The sequence below is a fragment of the Ascaphus truei genome, chromosome 17 (assembly GCF_040206685.1).
Source record: "Ascaphus truei isolate aAscTru1 chromosome 17, aAscTru1.hap1, whole genome shotgun sequence".
Taxonomy (NCBI): domain Eukaryota; kingdom Metazoa; phylum Chordata; class Amphibia; order Anura; family Ascaphidae; genus Ascaphus; species Ascaphus truei.
Genome location: NC_134499.1, coordinates 38,866,068 through 38,883,781, shown reverse-complemented (window position 1 = coordinate 38,883,781; position 17,714 = coordinate 38,866,068). Strand labels below are relative to the sequence as shown.

At 44.8% G+C, this 17,714-nt stretch overlaps 1 protein-coding gene across 3 annotated transcripts in view; it reads left to right on the top strand.

Moving 5' to 3' along the window:
* The window catches only part of CACNA2D3 (calcium voltage-gated channel auxiliary subunit alpha2delta 3), a 597,478-nt gene that overhangs the window by 133,223 nt on the left and 446,541 nt on the right, over positions 1-17,714 (top strand). For all 3 annotated transcript variants that reach the window (XM_075574868.1, XM_075574867.1, XM_075574869.1), the window contains exon 3: positions 5,380-5,496. In XM_075574868.1, the coding sequence (XP_075430983.1) occupies positions 5,380-5,496 (117 nt within the window). The remainder of the gene's footprint in view (positions 1-5,379; positions 5,497-17,714) is intronic.

Below are 17,714 nucleotides of genomic sequence, written 5' to 3'. Positions count from 1 at the left end.
AAGGGTGCGTATAGGACTCCTCCCTTATAAAGGAAGGGTGCGTATAGGACTCCTCCCTTATAAAGGAAGGGTGCGTATAGGACACCTCCCTTATATAGGAAGGGTGCGTATAGGACACCTACCTTATAAAGGAAGGGTGCGTATAGGACTCCTCCCTTATAAAGGAAGGGTGCGTATAGGACTCCTCCCTTATAAAGGAAGGGTGCGTATAGGACACCTCCCTTATAAAGGAAGGGTGCGTACAGGATACCTCCCTTATAAAGGAAGGATGGGTATAGGACACCTCCCTTATAAAGGAAGGGTACGTATAGGACGCCTCCCTTATAAAGGAAGGGTGCGTATAGGACGCCTCCCTTATAAAGGAAGGGTGCGTATAGGACTCCTCCCTTATAAAGGAACGGTGCGTATAGGACGCCTCCCTTATAAAGGAAGGGTGCGTATAGGACGCCTCCCTTATAAAGGAAGGGTGCGTATAGGACACCTCCCTTATAAAGGAAGGGTGCGTATAGGACACCTCCCAACTCCCTTATAAAGGAAGGGTGCGTATAGGACACCTCCCTTATAAAGGAAGGGTGCGTATAGGACACCTCCCTTATAAAGGAAGGGTGCGTATAGGACACCTCCCTTATAAAGGAAGGGTGCGTATAGGACACCTCCCTTATAAAGGAAGGGTACGTATAGGACTCCTCCCTTATAAAAGAAGGGTGCGTATAGGACACCTCCCTTATAAAGGAACGGTGCGTATAGGACACCTTTCATTTTCCAGTGCAGGACGTTTCATGGAACAATAAAAAGTTAGCAGAGAATTGTATAGGTTTACTAACATAAAATGAATACTACTGTATAACGTGTAGCACAACACGTTTACTGTATAACGTGTAGCACAACACGTTTACTGTATAACGTGTAGCACAACACGTTTACTGTATAACGTGTAGCACAACACGTTTACTGTATAACGTATAGCACAACACGTTTACTGTATAACGTATAGCACAACACGTTTACTGTATAACGTATAGCACAACACGTTTACTGTATAACGTATAGCACAACACGTTTACTGTATAACGTATAGCACAACACGTTTACTGTATAACGTATAGCACAACACGTTTACTGTATAACGTATAGCACAACACGTTTACTGTATAACGTATAGCACAACACGTTTACTGTATAACGTTTAGCACAACACGTTTACTGTATAACGTATAGCACAACACGTTTACTGTATAACGTATAGCACAACACGTTTACTGTATAACGTATACATTAGTGTTGTGCCGGGTCCTACATTTTCATTTTACCCGGCTGGTTACCCGGTTACCTGTACGGCACTTACCTGCAGGGTGAGGAAGACCGCGGCGACATCTGGGAGCAACAGCAGAGGTCCTGGTGGCGGTGGCAGCAGGGGAGGAGCCGGCTGTCCAATAGGAACGCTCCTGCTCCGGTCACATGGTTCCCCGGCTCACACTGGTATCAGCAGTGTGCTGTATTCCTGCTGCTCCCGGCAACTGAACACGGACATCTGCCGCTGCCACCGCCACCAGGACGTCTGCTGCTCCCAGATGCCGCCGCGGTCTTCCTCACCAGTCTTCTTCAACTTCCGTCGCCGGCTGCAGGTAAGCGATGAAGTATATTTATAGTGGCATTACCCGGCGCCGGTGCCTACCAGGTGCCGGGCCCAGCCCCCTGCTGCCGGGGCCGGGTAATTACCCGGTGCTCGGTACATCACTAGTATACCTACAAAATTACAACTTATTTATGGTAGTTACAGTAGGTCTAAAGATACAGAAAAGAGTTGACAGCGCCCCAAAAATATATTCATTTGCATGTGTAAGTGAGAGGTCAGGTTATCAGGATATCCCAGCTTTGACTGAGCCATCTGTGCTGAAGCAGGGACGGCATTTTTTTATTATAGAGCACCATTAATATACACAGCTCTGGCAGTGTACACAGTGCCTGAGTCACAGGAAGCTAAAGGGATGCGCCAAAGGTCACAAGGAGCTGACACCGAGAATTGAACCAGGCTCCGTTAGCTTCAAACGCGGTGTCGCTGTGTACAGTCTTTACTCACCGAGCCGCTCCTTCACCTACCTTCAAAGTTATCCTTTCTAATTACCCCTCCCCTCTATCCACCGATGTTTGTCTCTAACTCTCTCCCATCGCATTCCATGTTGTTCCCTCTCTCATGTTTCTGTGTCAGAACCACAAGAACGTACACCCTGCTTCATGGGCCGTGATAAATTCCAGCACCTACACCGGAGACTTTGCCATTTTGCCGTATTTTTCATTGATTGCATTTGAAATTTGCAAGAGATCATAGAAACTCTTAAGTGCCATCTTTAATGTGTCGAAAATGGTCACAGCAAATGTAGATGGTTAAAAGTGTTCAGATTTTAAAATGAGCCGTTGTTCTACAGTGCAACTTGTTCAAATGTTTCTAGAGTAATCAGTGTTCATAAAGACGCACTTACAAGACTTCAGTATAATTAAAGATGCAGAATATTAAATCCCTATCACCTTCAGCCATTGTTTGGCCATTACTACAGGGGCGCGCCAACTTTTGGCCCTGCGCCTCCTGCCTGCTCAGCCCCTGTGTTCGTGCCCCCCCCCCCTACCTGGTATCCGGCGCCAAATGATGTCAGGGTCATGTGACATCATGTGAACCCATGGCGTCATTTGATGCTGCGTCGCCCGAAGCCGCCGGAGAGCAGGTAAGTGAGTTACAGACGCATCTCGCGCTCCCCAGCATTTAATTTAAATGTATGTATCTCGGGAACCAGGGGTTCCCCATAGCTGAATTTAATGGGGTTCAGCTCCGGAGACCCCCTGCTTCAGCTTACGCTTAAAAAAAAGAATAAATTAAAAAATCGTACACATTGCTCCTTTAAGCCAATAAGAGTTTCTGCGTGCTAGTGCCTGACCGCACTTTAACGAATAACCCCCTTAGAGGTCTTCCAACATCCCATTGGCTTAGCATGTCTGGAGCGCATGAACTGATCCGTTCTATTTATGTTCTCCCGGTAAGAGCCGCCCATAAATAAATCAGTTGAAATCAGGTTTTATCGGCTGCTCGTATTACTTGTAAAGCATATGCTACAATATGTGGCTTGTCACATCACTGTGCTCATAACATGCCCGCTCAAGTAAATAATATATTACAACTTTTTTGCATTCATTACACTCCATCTGGTGATGGGTGAACAGGATCTTTGCTGATCGATCACGGGAGAACTAATCGGTTGGCAGGTTAGGTAATTCGTTTTTTAATAAAGGGAATCAAAAGGCTGCATATATTCAAATAATAAAAAAATATTTTTTTTAAGTACCTCTTGAATTGTCTCTTTAAATAGCATTTCGTATCAACATATGCATGAACGTATGGTGTGAAAGACAAAACATTGCTCTGTCTGTCGGGGTCGATAATAGCAGATGAAGCTAAATTAACAGAGAAAGCTTGTGAGCATGAACCTGATAGAGGTTGCATTTTGAATAACCATTACCTACGGACAATGTCTTCAATTATATGGAATATTTACTTTCGGATGAATAATTTTGGGACACCCTGTGTAAGTCATTAATACTTGATGGGAGTGCAATGGTGTACAATGGGAATAATACCAAATAGAATTTATAGATTAACTCATAGTTAAAATCTATATTATTCTCTTCAAACATTCTTTAGCTGCATACTGTATATTCCAACCAGACGTTAGAGTTCTGTGTAACAAGTACTCTTATAGCAGCACTCTAAGCGTCAAAGGATAGAAGCAGGGGGTCTCCGCTGCATTCATTTCAGCTCCGGGCCCCCCTGTTTCCCGAGATACTTACCTCCGTAGCGATTGCCGGTATCTCTGCAGGTTTAAATGTCCGTGTCACGTGGGCCAATAGGAAGCTGCAGGTGATGACGTCACATATTTCTATTGGCCTACGTGACGCGGGACATTTAGATGCCACCATTTTGATAGCCCCACACAGCCCCGTCGGAGCTGCTGCCACCAGAGAGATACCGGCACCCACTGCAGAAGTAAGCATCTGAGGAAGCAGAGGTCCCCCGAGACACCCTGCTTCAACCCTATATATATATATATATATTTTTTTTTTAAACAAGTGTCACCATGTTCTGCTGCTTTAAATGATATGAACTAAATTAAAATGAATTCAGTAATGATTTATTTCCTTGATATTTTTGGAGTTTTCGATTTTTCGTTAGATGGCTAATGCACTGAGATTAATACAGTACTATCATTTATATTTATTACACTTACTCCATCCCAACCCTCGCTTTCTTCTGGGTCTTTTTGCTTCACCTAGGCCCAGATACACCAAGCTCCGTTCAGTCTGGGCTCATCCCGTCTTGTTCTCAAAATCAGTAATGGATGTTATGTTCCCTGAGGGTAACACGTGAACCCACCAAGCGAAATATATGCAAAAACAGCGGCTGTTAGAGATCTCATTAGCATATGCTTAATGGGGAAGAGAACATATGCTTAATGGGAGAGTCCTATTGTAGTAGAGTCCCAAGTGATACATATATATATATATATATATATATATATATATATATATATAACCCCTCAAACCCACCTTTACAAGACACGTGGAGTGACACACCTGGGATACCTGAGATACCTCTCCAGCAAAACCCATATTTCAGGGTCTGGAGGGAGATAATGACCCCTTTAGATATGACCGAAGTCAGGGGTGCGCAAACTTTGTGCGCTGCATCCCCCCCACCCGCCTGCTCTCACCCTGTGTCGCACCCCCCCCACCTCTAATGTGGCGTCAAATGATGCCGCGGGGTCATGGGACATCGCATCACATGACCCCGCTGCGTCATTTGTCGCCGCGTCGCCATGGAGACGCGTGAACTGAAGCCGAGTAAGTGAGTTACAGAGGTCTCGCGTTCCCAGCACAGGGTCTCTATAACCGCCACGCCGCCCAAAAAAAGTCAGTGGGGGGTGCCCCCCAGTTTGTGCACCCCTGACTTAAGTAACGCATCGTTAACAGGGATTTAACGATAGCGGAGCTCTTGGGATATAGGACAGGGGTTGTTAGAGAGATCCTCACCGTCCGTTATAGTAACGCAAGTTACGGCTGAAAACCGCACTTGGCACTGCGTTAGTGAGCTTTGAAGATACCCGTTAGCACTTAACAAGGCGTTAAGTTACTGCCCCGTTACGTGAACACCTGAGCGTTCTGTATCTGGACCCTGTCTTTAATCAATACTAATATTTGTGAGTGTCACTGGTCTGATAAGAGGCTAGTAGCAGGAGAAAACAGTCAAGCGTAACGTCCATGCCATGCTATAGAATTAACTATACTGTATATACCCATACCTTTAGTAACAGTCACACGTCTCTTCTCTTCCAGAAATATAAAGAATTTGAAAAGGATATTTCCATAGAAGAAATAGATGGACTTCAGCTTGTTAAGAAACTAGCCAGGGACATGGAGGAGATGTTCCACAAAAAGGCGGAAGCAGTGCGGGTATGTACCTTTCCGTTATTTGGAGATGCGCAGCAGGGCACGTCGCTTAAAGGGAATAGGGAAAGATGTTGACGTTATCTTTGCTTCTGAAACCGTTCCTCAAAAGATTACTTTTGCCCAAATTCAATCATTAGACTCAATCTCCCCCAACCAAATGTAGTAGGACGTCCTGAGTAAATACTCTTCAACCCAATTCTTTGAGCAGCATTTCAACCTTTATTTACTTTTTTACCTTCAACATGGGGTCCCCCCTAGAGCTCCTCCATGGTCCAGCAATATCAGTCCCCCCCGTACCCCCCCCGGTTTCCCCGGCACCGGGCAAAAGATGTGCCTTCCGGACACACAATGGTCAGGACTGGTGGCCAATGGTAAATCTGCGATGTCACCAGGAGATGGGACTTTCTGTTGGTGACTCAGACGCCATAGTTTGTAGGCTCTAATGACAATATTTGTAAAATTTTTGTGTCAAAACTGGCACAAAAAAACCTATAGCTATACCTGGGTGTCGGGGCACCATGGATGAGGTAAGGTAATTGGGGGAGGATGGGGACTTCTGCTGTAAGACTCGCTGTATATTATGTACAGTACACTACCTTATTATAAACATTCATCATGTGTTTCCAACACGCTGCAGCACCCCCTAGGAGTTACCGTATGTTTTTCTGTTATGATGAGAGCTGAGTTGGCTTATCTGTTCCGTACAACTCTAGAAATTCTTTCTCTTGTGTCTTCAACAATATCACTTTTCTTTTTTTCCGTTCCCAAACGATCAGCTGTTTCGTGGTCTTTTGTCACACTTGTATACTTCAAGCATTTCCACCGTGCAACCACCTTGTGACAGGGTTTCATATTCCCACTGCAAGATATTATTATAAACTAAGGGTGGTAAACTCCAGTACTCAAGGGCCACCAACAGGTCAGGCTTTCAGGCTATCCCAGCTACAGCACATGGGGCGCAGTCGACGACTCTGCCACTGATTCGAGCCACCTGTGCTGAAGCAGGGTTTTCCTGAAAGCCTGACCTGTTGGTGGCCCTTGAGGACTGGCGTTACCCACCCCTGTTATAAACGAAAAGCCTTGTGTCCATCAGTACTTTAGCTTTTGCTGTACATCTGGTAATGAACTCAGATGTAAGACAAAGTGATGATAATTAACATATGAGCTCTGCACTGTAGGATTCATACTTGGCTTCTCTTTAGCTCATATATTGCTGTTGCAAAAGCTTTTTTTTATTAGGACTTCATTTACACTGATAAATTGAGCATAATAAGCATATTGCCCGGCTTTTACTATTATCTCCAATGTGAAGCGGAGATCTGCTATGTTAGTACCAATTTGCAGTTCTGTATTCTGCTTTCTTTTTATTTATTTCCTAGGCAGCATCTCAGAATTGGCATCAAACATGACTGTTGTCTATTGTTTGCATGGAATGAAAAGGCTCATTGTCAGGTGCACTTAAACTGCTGGGAATGTAAATGAGGTTTCTTGCAAAGTAAATTTCACTTCTTTCCCGACTTTTACTTTGAATACCGTTTTTTTTTCGCCTTGTGAATAATCGCTCATTCGCCATAGTTCTATATAAAGTTATTGTTTTCTCCTAGTTCTTAAAGGAGCAATTCAAGCTTTTTTTAAAAAAAAACATTTTAATTTTTTTAACACAGGATTGAAGAAGGGGGGTCTCCAGAGCTCCGGGGGGACACCATGTTTCCCCAGATACAGATCTTCAAAGGGGGTATCTCTGCAGAGTTTAAAGCTCCCGCGATGCGTGGGCCAATAGCAAGCTGCCCTGATGTCACGGCTGCAGCCTATTGGCGCACAGGGCGCTGGCGCTTTGAAACTCCGCTATTATGTGAACTCTGCTATCTGCGCGGATACTCGCACCCCCCGCGGAGGTATCTCCGGAAGCAGGGGGTCCCCAGAGCTGAAATGAATGGGGTTCAGCTTCGGAGACCCCCTGCTGCAATCCCGTGTTTAAAAAAATACAAAATTGCAACAAAAAATAATCGTTAGCTTGGATTTCCTTTTTAAAAGGACAGTTACCCGGCAACATGAATAAAACCACGACACATTACTCACAATATGTGAGAGGAATATTGTGTTCCCTGAGGCACCGTATCAACTTGATTGATTTTGGAATGGCTGCCTGCGCTGTATCATCTTTGTCCTTCTATTGTTCCCCACACTGTGTTTGTTCATGGTGCAATTCAGACAATAATTTGCATAACAAACAACAGACATTGCTGGACTGTGTTGCTGGCGTTGACGCTACGAGTCGCATGACGCTTACCCACGCCCCGATCTCGTGGAAGGAGCGCTTACAACAGCACTTCCCATAAATCAAAAACATACAACGACTTGGAAGGAAACTGGTCGCGGCTTTATTTATGTTATAAATGTAACACCCCATCCCTCCTCCTCAGGGAGACTTGGGCGATACAGGTGTTATGGTGCTAACCTGCTAGGCTTAACAGAGGCATAAGCCTCCGCGGTGGGGAGCCTGGGGTGGCTGGGTCAGCACCTCCACCTGTGAGGATCCCTGCATTGGCGGGATAGCTTCTCACTGGAACTGGTATAACTATATGGTATACCTCCAATAATCACAATCCACACAAAGTATATGCAACCTATTTACTATGGTCCCATAGTCTCAGCAATACAATATACACACACAATCACAGTAAACGTCCCCCCAAAGTACTGAGGGTGCACTGGGCACCTAAAACCCAATGTCCATCAAAACAGTCCCTCCCAGAGATATATGTAAGGGCTGCACTACCCTCCCTGTGTTGGGTTGGTGCACTTGGGTACCTTCCGGGTACTCGGGTACACCAGCGTATACTCAGACAGGGTCCTTGTTGATGCACACTCCTCTACTAATTGAAATAAATAAATAAATGTTATTAAGCATAGAACTGAACACAAATAACGTTTGAAACCTAACAATAGCGCTGGTGTGAACGGTGGATAAATTATAAATAAGGGAGTTGTTCATTGAAGTCCTCTAAGTAAGCTCAAGGTTTGTGATCGCTCTGCTGATTCCTACAAAAGGGTTCATCAATAATATCCCAGAGGTAAGATTTGATATTCTGATCCTCAAACTAATATATAATGAAAGGATTATTAATACTCCAATCTCACGTATTTGTGAGTGCTACTGCAGGCTTGGAGTGATTTAGTTTGTGGGAAATAAATGCCTTCCTGATGGATAGGCGGTGTAATAATTTGTTCCCACACCTATATACTAGTATATTCAGGCTTTGAGCACTGCCGTTAGAATTACAGCCCTTATAATCTTGCTATTCCTCTCCATGAAGGTATTGCTTATTAGTAGCTCAGACTAGGGCTGCAGTACTTCAATCATGATGTAAGTATATAACAAAGAATGCCAAACAGCACCGGGATATTGATACTCCTATTGCAGACAATTGTATGTATACTGCTACAGCCCAGGATTCATAAGGAAGGAGCACAGTAAATGCCTTCCTACTGGATAGGTAAGTCAGTGTTAGAATTAAGGGAATGCTAGACCATTTGAGTTCTTCCCTTGTTTATAAATCGAGCTCTTAGTTGATATGTATACTTGCACTGATCTAGATGTTATTGCTCCAGGCTTTGCAGTGAATCAACAGGTGAGAATCTGGTATTCACCAAACCCCGTGTGGTTAGCATAGTCCCACCTCTCTCTGGTATATATTAGCTGTTAGACACTGCTACAGTGTATCATAATCTGCCACTTCCCTACAATGTCGCAAGTCAGAGAAGTTACAAGTATCCTTATTAGTGTTACAGTGACGCTGGGTAGTATCAAGTAAAGACACCCGCACTAAACTTGTGGTTGCCCAGACCGGCCCACATCTTGGTTTAGCTTACTATTAGAGAATAATAAAGCCTTCGCACACTATTCTTAAGACGGAAACCTCCGTTTCAGTCGGGGGAAGAAGAAGTTCTGAGTTCTGAATTCAGAACGAAACACGCGTCGGGAGATGACGTCAGTAGGAAGTCACAAGCGCGTCTGAAACACAGGTTTCAGTCTTAAGAATAGTGTACGGAGGCTTTATCATTCTCTAACATCGTACAGTGGAGAGGGAGGAATGCAGAGGTCCAAACAGCTGATTCCAGCCATTCCAGTCCCAGTTATCCGAAATCTCGCAAAATCACGCAAAATCTCACGAGAGCGAGACTACATGACATCAGCCCAGGAAGCAATGCTGGGTGAGTGTGCCGGCGTTCCCCAGCGCTTCTCTGACACACAGGGAGAGGGACTACTGTGGATGGGACTAAGACCTTCAGTACTAGACCTCCAAAGACCCCTGCACAACGTTCGTTTATTCTGTATAAAACATGAGTGTGATTGACACCTATTCACGGGTTATATAAATCCTCATTTTTCTATCTGCACTATTGGATATCCTCTTTTTTCTTCTCATCCTCTGAGACTGAAGGAAGATCCCTACCAGGAATATCTTGAAAACCTGACCTGTTGGGGGGAGTTTGAAGACTTGAGTTTAGCCCCTATGGGCTATAGTACAGTATAACCCTTTATGTTGTTTTGGGGAGCACTATTTTCCCAGTAAAAGCAGCTTTGAGGTACAGACAAGTATAGTAATATGTACAATGTACTGTACACTAAAGCATGTTCTGTTTTCAGCATAGTAAAATAAAGGACATTTGGCAAATCTCTCAAACTTTTGAGCAGTGACACCCAGGCATGTAAAGGTAGTCAGAATTACAGCCCATTCAGCACCACGAATGGTTGATAGCTCATGCTTTGCTTGATTCCTGTGTCTTCCACAGAGCCTGCAGCTTCCACCAGAATTGTCTGTTGGGCAACCATATTTATTTATTAGGTATGTCACTGTAACAGTTTATACGTATCACTTATAGAAAGGCTGCTGAGTAGGTGATAGTTTTGCTCTAATGCACACACACATCCGTCAGATGTTAAGATAAATGACTTGTCCTATACTGCCTGCCTGCAGGTCGTTACAGTCATTGATTACGCTTTTATGATAGTTTTCACAAACATGGTTGGACCAGACATACCAGATTGGATAACCCTTTGTACGGTACACGCCTGGCACAATCAGTACTTCAAGCAAATCGGCTGCCGTGTACTTGTTTTTCCTTATTTGATACACACAGTAGTACTCGGACAATCTATTTCTCACTATTCCCAATGTCTACCTTTTGAACGAGCAATCATTTGATAATCGTGTCTTTATTTGCTTTACAACATATTAAAACAGTCTAATATTTTCATAAACAACATGAATATTCTTAGTTAACATAAAATATCTGTTTGTATTGTGCTTTCCATTCTCCCTGGTCCCTGCTGTGCATTGCAGAAGCACTTCCCATTATAGCGGCGCTGTGGAAAGTAATTGTTGCTGTACAGTAATTCAATTTCAGGATGTTCACGGCTGAGTTCACTGAACGGGCTTAGCAGGGGAAGCTTGGGAATTTAAAGCTTTTTATCACAACATTCCACATGCAGAATGATGGTTTTCCAAGGTACAGTGTATTAGTATTTGCATTTAATTGTAGACACTCGGGGATGGTAATATTTGGGGTGAATTAAATGGTAAAAGGAAAGGAACTGGCTGCGTCCCCAATCTTCTAAAACTGTGTCGCTCTTCTGCAGCTACTTTGTTCCTAGTTACACATTTGATTGCTCGGTGTAGAGTAAGAATTTTCATTTAATGACACATCACAGAGTGATCTAAGTACTAAGCGTCGCAAATGGCTTTATTGGTGAGAAACTGGCGCACAGAAATGTCCCTTTAAATTGTGCTTGTGCGTGCACCTCCATACTACCCTGAAATGTTTCAATCTGTGTCAGTAGCGTAAAAAAATCAGTTTGTAATTTTTTTGGGGGATGCGCAGAGTGGACGGCGCAGAATGGATGTGTATCAAAAGCGGCTGCCAAGTTGATTCTGATGTTCTGTAACCCCTATAAAGTCTGTTTATATTGTTAGCAACAGTTAAACTGCGATGTTACACCCACAAATGTATGCGATGTGGGCACGAATGTTTCATTATGTAGGTTCACAAAATATAATATACTCACAGTGCGAGCCAATTTTAGTTTCTGATTTACGCCAACTGCACCTCTATGTCAGCTACAGTAAGTCTCCCCATAAGACGGCTCCCATTCTGGTCCCGTGAAACATTCGCATAAGGCAGCAAACAATGCAAAATTGGCAATTGTTCAGTTGCAAAAAAAATATATGCTGCAGCTCAGTCGGGACTGAATAGAATTAGTATACAATTTCTAATGCAGGACAGTATTGCACATCTCTATATTAATATAGCACTGTCTAAATGCAAATGCTAGCTCCTTACCACTGAAAGGGATATTACGGATGCCAGGTGCCTTCATACGACTTGGTGTAGTTCGGAGGATGAGAAGTACAGATCTAGCAACACTCGCTGTCCTCAGCACCGCGGACCAACAAGCAGAAGTCGGCGGTGACCAGGACAGTGTCTGCGGCACCAGGACAGTGTCTGCGGCACCCAGGACAGTGTCTGCGGCGCCCAGGACAGTGTCTGCGGCGCCCAGGACAGTGTCTGCGGCGCCCAGGACAGTGTCTGCGGCGCCCAGGACAGTGTGTGCGGTGCCCAGGACAGTGTCTGCGGCGCCCAGGACAGTGTGTGCGGTGCCCAGGACAGTGTCTGCGGCGCCCAGGACAGTGTCTGCGGCGCCCAGGACAGTGTCTGTGGTGCCCAGGACAGTGTCTGTGGTGCCCAGGACAGTGTCTGCGGTGCCCAGGACAGTGTCTGTGGTGCCCAGGACAGTCTGCGGTGCCAAGGACAGTGTCAGCCTCGATTCAGCTGCGAGGAAGTCCATTCTTCTGCATGGTACCATCCCTCCCACCGCATTAATCTTTTGGTGCCATGACCATCATGATTCGTGACCGCCCAAGACTTTAAGGCTCGCTACATCTGTGAGGGTGCACTCCAGATAAATAACATTGCAGCCAGTTGGAGGACCCGTAAGATGTTTGTGAGAGTGTGGAGTAGAGTAAATCCATGCTCAGGATCCATACAATGGGAGGCGATACATTTCTACGGGGCAGGGATTTACTTTCATATTGTCACTTACTGTCTGACAATGCTCCGTATTGTATTGTCTGTTTTGTTGTGCACTATACCACAAGTGGCCAACTCCAGACCTCGAGCCACCAACAGGTCAAGTTTTAAGGATAGCCCTGCTTCAGCACAGGAGGCTCAATCAGTGGCTCAGTCAACAACTGAACCACTGATTGAGCCACCTATGCTGAAGCAGGGCTATCCTTAACAACACCACCTGTTGGTGGCCCTTGAGTACTGGGGTTGGCCACTCCTCCACTGTAATAATCTACTTCATTAAAATAAAACAGCTAATTATACAGCGACTAGTGAGTGATAAGATAAAACTGTTTATATGCTGAGTGCTTTCCACATTTTAAAACATATCACATGTATTTTCCCTTTAGCTATTTAAAGCTTTACAACAATCTGCCATGTTTTCAGGAAGAAGTTTCAAAGAAAGGGAAAGTTCCCCAGTGTCTTATTTCAGCCCACTCGTTGGGCAGTGCATGTGAGTTTGCTGCAGGAGACTGGTATCAGAGAAAAGATTTGTCGCGTGTCTTTCACGCACGTTAGGCCGAGTCCATGGTAACAGCAGCCGTGCCGAGGCGCGCTGAGGCTGAGGGAAAGTGGGTGCTTTCCCTGGCCTTAGTTCGCGCGCCATCCGGGGGCGTGTCGGGGGGCGGGCCAGTGACGTCACGGAGCTGGTTCGCCCTCATTGGGCGAACCGCTCACGTGACCGGCCCTGCGCTCCCGGGAGCGCCAAAACGAAAACATTTTAAGACCTACGCCTCCGCACGCCTGCGGACGCGTGCGTGAGCCCCTGCTAAAGCCGCTCTCATTGCGGCTGCAGGGGCTCACTGACAAGCGACAGCGCGCCTCAGCACGGGTCAGCGCCTAAGCGCTGACCATGGACTCAGCCTTATATACAGTAGATCTGTTTCGTGTGGTCGTGTTGGAGTGGTGACAATTGTATGAATTTGCGTAGGAAAAACAAATCATTTCTGGATTTCTAAGTGTTTTGAGGCGAGAAATGTAAAATGGTTGTGGGTGGGAGAAAATTATGGGGAATCAACTAACTAGTGCCATAAATAGCTGCAAATGACAGAATCCGGCATAATAAAAAAAAAGACAATTGCCTATAATTGTTAATTGTTGCCAACAAATTCAAGGTTTTCTGGAATATTTGTTTATGTTAATTTGCATTATTTTTTAACTGTGTTGGTTGCTGGCTGAATATAAATAGATTCTTTGGAGTTTATTGAAAGATTACAGCAAAGACAATGGCAGAATACTGACTTTCACTTGCTCTACGTAATATCTTTTTTTTTTTATCACTTATATCTTTATTAGTTTTGGGGTAAAAGGGTACAGAGAATACATTACAGTTTGGGGGTCAAAGAAGGGAAAAGGGGCACACCATTGGTTGACAGGACAAAAGTTAGCAGGTTGGCATATACAAAAAACAGTGAGTACAACATTCAAGACAATGATATCCACCCCAAGGTTACCCAACACCTTTTTCCTGAAACCCATTAGGGAACTCCTCTGTTGGCTATCCGAGTAGCCAGGGATCCCACGTTTATGGAAGGTTCGTCCTTTGTGCCTAAGAAAAGTGGTTAGCCTTTCCATTTCCATTACTTCATCAACTCTGTTCTCAACCATTCTCAGAGATTGTGTTAGGTGGTTTTTCCATCTTGCTGCGATAGAACGACGGGCTGCCGTGAGGATGTGGGTGTGATTAATTTTCTACGGGCTGAGTTAATGTTTTTGATTGGTTTTGCCTGGATAATAGACACTGGATCTAATGGGATTGTTATATCCAGCGTTTCTTCAATTATGTTTTGGACCATAATCCAGAACCGTTGCACTTTAGGGCAGGACCACAAAATATGTTTAAGGTCTCCGACTGGCACACATTTTCTCCAACAGAGATTTTACGTGCATGGGAAAATTAAACTCCGTCTCTTGGGTGTTAAGTACCACTGGTACAATATTTTATGTTTTCTTTGGTGGTGGTACAAATCCACGTTTTTGAGTCCACTTCCCATATCTCCTCCCAATCTTCTGTAGGGATTTCTACCTGCAGATCTGCTTCCCATCTTCTCATGTATAAATGGTCGGACTGGTTCTCCCGCTCATCTAGCTCTTTATAGATTGTTGTTACTAACGCTTTTTGGTAGCCCCTGCCTCTGCAAAGCCCTTCAAAAACAGTTGAGGTGGCGAAAGACTGATAGGGATATGTCTTGGATATGAAGTGTGTAGCCTGTATGTTCCTGAATATTTCTGTGGACAGCAGTAAATATTTGGATCTCAGTTCTTCAAAGTTGAGGACTCTACCTTCAAACGTCAGATTTCCAAAGTTTAGTAACCCTTTTTTTCTCCAAAGATCAAAGGCTTTTGTGCAGAAACCAGGATCAAATTTGGGATTATCAAGGAGTTTGTCAATCGGAATTTAGGGTTCGTTCGGTTCCGTATTCCTATTGTATGGAGGAAAACACTGAAATTTGTTCTTTGAGTTTTATGTTTCTCTGCCTCCTTTCCTAACAATGTTGAGGACAGATTGTCAGGAATAGCCCTGACATATTTTCGTAGTTCTCCCTCTCCCCTTCTGTTCTTTGTCTGTCCACCGGGTGTGCTGCTGTTTCTGTCTGCTCGGGGGTTCCTCTGTCTGTCTCCTCTTGGTGCTCCTGTCCTCTATCCTTATAGTTTCCTGTTCCTCCCTTGATTTATTTTGTGTCCTGATTTCTTATGCCCATGCACATGCATCTGCTTCTGTTCCTTGTGGAGTCCTGATTCGTATTAAAGGCTCTTGCTAGTGTTCAAGCTTGTCCCCGTTTGTTTCCTGCTTGTGAGTCCCTGGTCTCAGTTCCTGTTCCCTAGTCTCAGTTCCTGCTTCCCTGCTGCCGACCCCTGCCTGGATCCCAATGATCCTTGCTTGCTGCTTGCCACCGACCCCTGCCTCGACCCTGCCGATCCTGCTTGCCGCCTGCCACTGAACCCTGCCTGTGACCCCGACGATCCTGCTTGCCGCCTGCCACCGACCTCAGCCTGTGACACCAACAATCCTTGCCTTCCTAGCTGTTCTGGCCATCGAGGTCCACCCGCTCCTGAAGTCCCCGTGACACAGAGACACAGGTTCCTCCAGCGTGGATTCTATATCCACTCAAAAATGACTCCCCGGGGAACATGCCAATATTTCATTTGTTTTTGGGGTTCTGGGGTGCTTATTTTGCCAAATAAATTGGAATATGGCAGTTTGAATATTTTTCAAATATTTGTTGGGGATATATATTGGGAGAGTCTAAAAGTGATACAATAGTCTTGGTAGAATGTTCATCTTAATTGAGGTTATACACCCCAACCAAGAAATCTGTAATTTAGTCCAGGTTAATAGATTTTTCTGATTTGTGCAAACAGGCCGTATTAATTTCTCTCAAACAGTTCATGGTACTGTTTTGTGAGCAAAATACCTAACTTATATGCGTATCTCTCCATTTGTATTTGAAATTGTGCTTGAAAAGTTTCACCTTCTGGTCTGGGAGAGTCAGGTTCATTGCCTCAGACTTCCCCACATTTATTTTGTAGCTTGAAAGTTTCCCAGATTCAGCCAGGGTCACATGTAGATTTGGGAGGGAAGTGAGCAGGGTTTAAATGGTTGGTAATACGTTATCTGCGAATAGGGATAGTTTATCATTTTTCTTTCCTATTTGTAGGCCTTGTATGTCTGGATTTTCTCTAATCACACAATCACGAGGTGGTGTTATGAGCCTGGGGGTGGAGCCAAGGAGATGATAAAACAGCATGGAACATTGAGAGGTGTGTGTGTGTGTGTGTGTGTGTGTGTGTGTGTGTGTGTGTATCGAGTGTGTGTGTGTTTCGAGTGTGTGTGTGACCCTCACTTATGAAAAGAAAAAGAGAGAAGTATTTAACTATATAATTTGTCATATAGGAAGAACAAACAAACAGCACAAAGGAGAGATAAAAACAGGACATAGTGTACTCTGTAACTTGTAAGTGAAATTCCTGCGGTCGTGTCTACACGTACAGAATTGATGTTACATTCAGGAAGAATAGATTCCCAATCTGGCAGAAGAGGAGAACCCTTGGTCCACTTTAGTCTTGTAGAAAAACGGATATGATAACTGCTGGGCTCAGCTGGGCTCACCTCTCACTCACACACGTCAAATCAGGCATGACTATAAGGCTGCGTCCATACTGTGGCAGACAGCACTGACGCGTCCACACGCTGAGCGAACAGACTGCTTTAAGGCAGTGTTCGCGTACATGCAGCGTGCGGGCGCGTGCGCACGGAAGCAGGAGGGGCCCCGCGATGCGCGATAAATCGGTTAAAACAGAGGGCGAACCAGCTCCGTGACGTCAGTGGCACGCCCATAGACACGCCCGCGGACGGCGCACGGGAGAAACGTCTATGGACGCAGCCTAAAGGGAAATAACAAAAGATACCATTGTGTAAACAAATTTATTACATATGCAAGACATTTAAAATATACACATCACACTCACAATGTGTTGGTATATTTGAGCAGAGGGAACAATCCACGGTGTCTAGGTTCTGTCCAAGCTCCATCTGGTTCCGGTCCTGAAAATGTCCTGCGTTCCTCACAGCCGGCAGCCGGTCTCTCTGTGCACTTCCGCGTCACGTGGGTGCGAGAGTTCGGAGAAATGACAGTCCTAGTGGAGTTTGGAATCCCCCAGGCTCAGTACACAGTTCTCCACCCTACTCGTTTCACCGATGCTTCGCGAGGTGTGGGACTTTGTAAATGGTTGCTATAGAAACAAAACATGCTCGTTACATTTTAGTTTTTTTTTTAAATACTACAAGTATTTTCTTATAGTACAGAACGGATTTATTAAAAACACACATGCAGGATATTGCTTGGTCTGCAGCTTTAATGTACCAAATATAAGAAGAAGTCCAGATCACCGGATGGCATTGTTATACAGTACACCTTTCTTCAAAACATCATCTGCATTATAACCACATGATTATACTGGAAGGCTCCTCCGTGTAGATTTGGGGCACGTTATTTTCCATCTCGCATTAGTAGATGTCCAGAGGCAGGAGACCTCCTTACAAAGGTCCAGGTAGAAAATAGAAGGAGATCACGCGGCGTGGCATTCTGTGG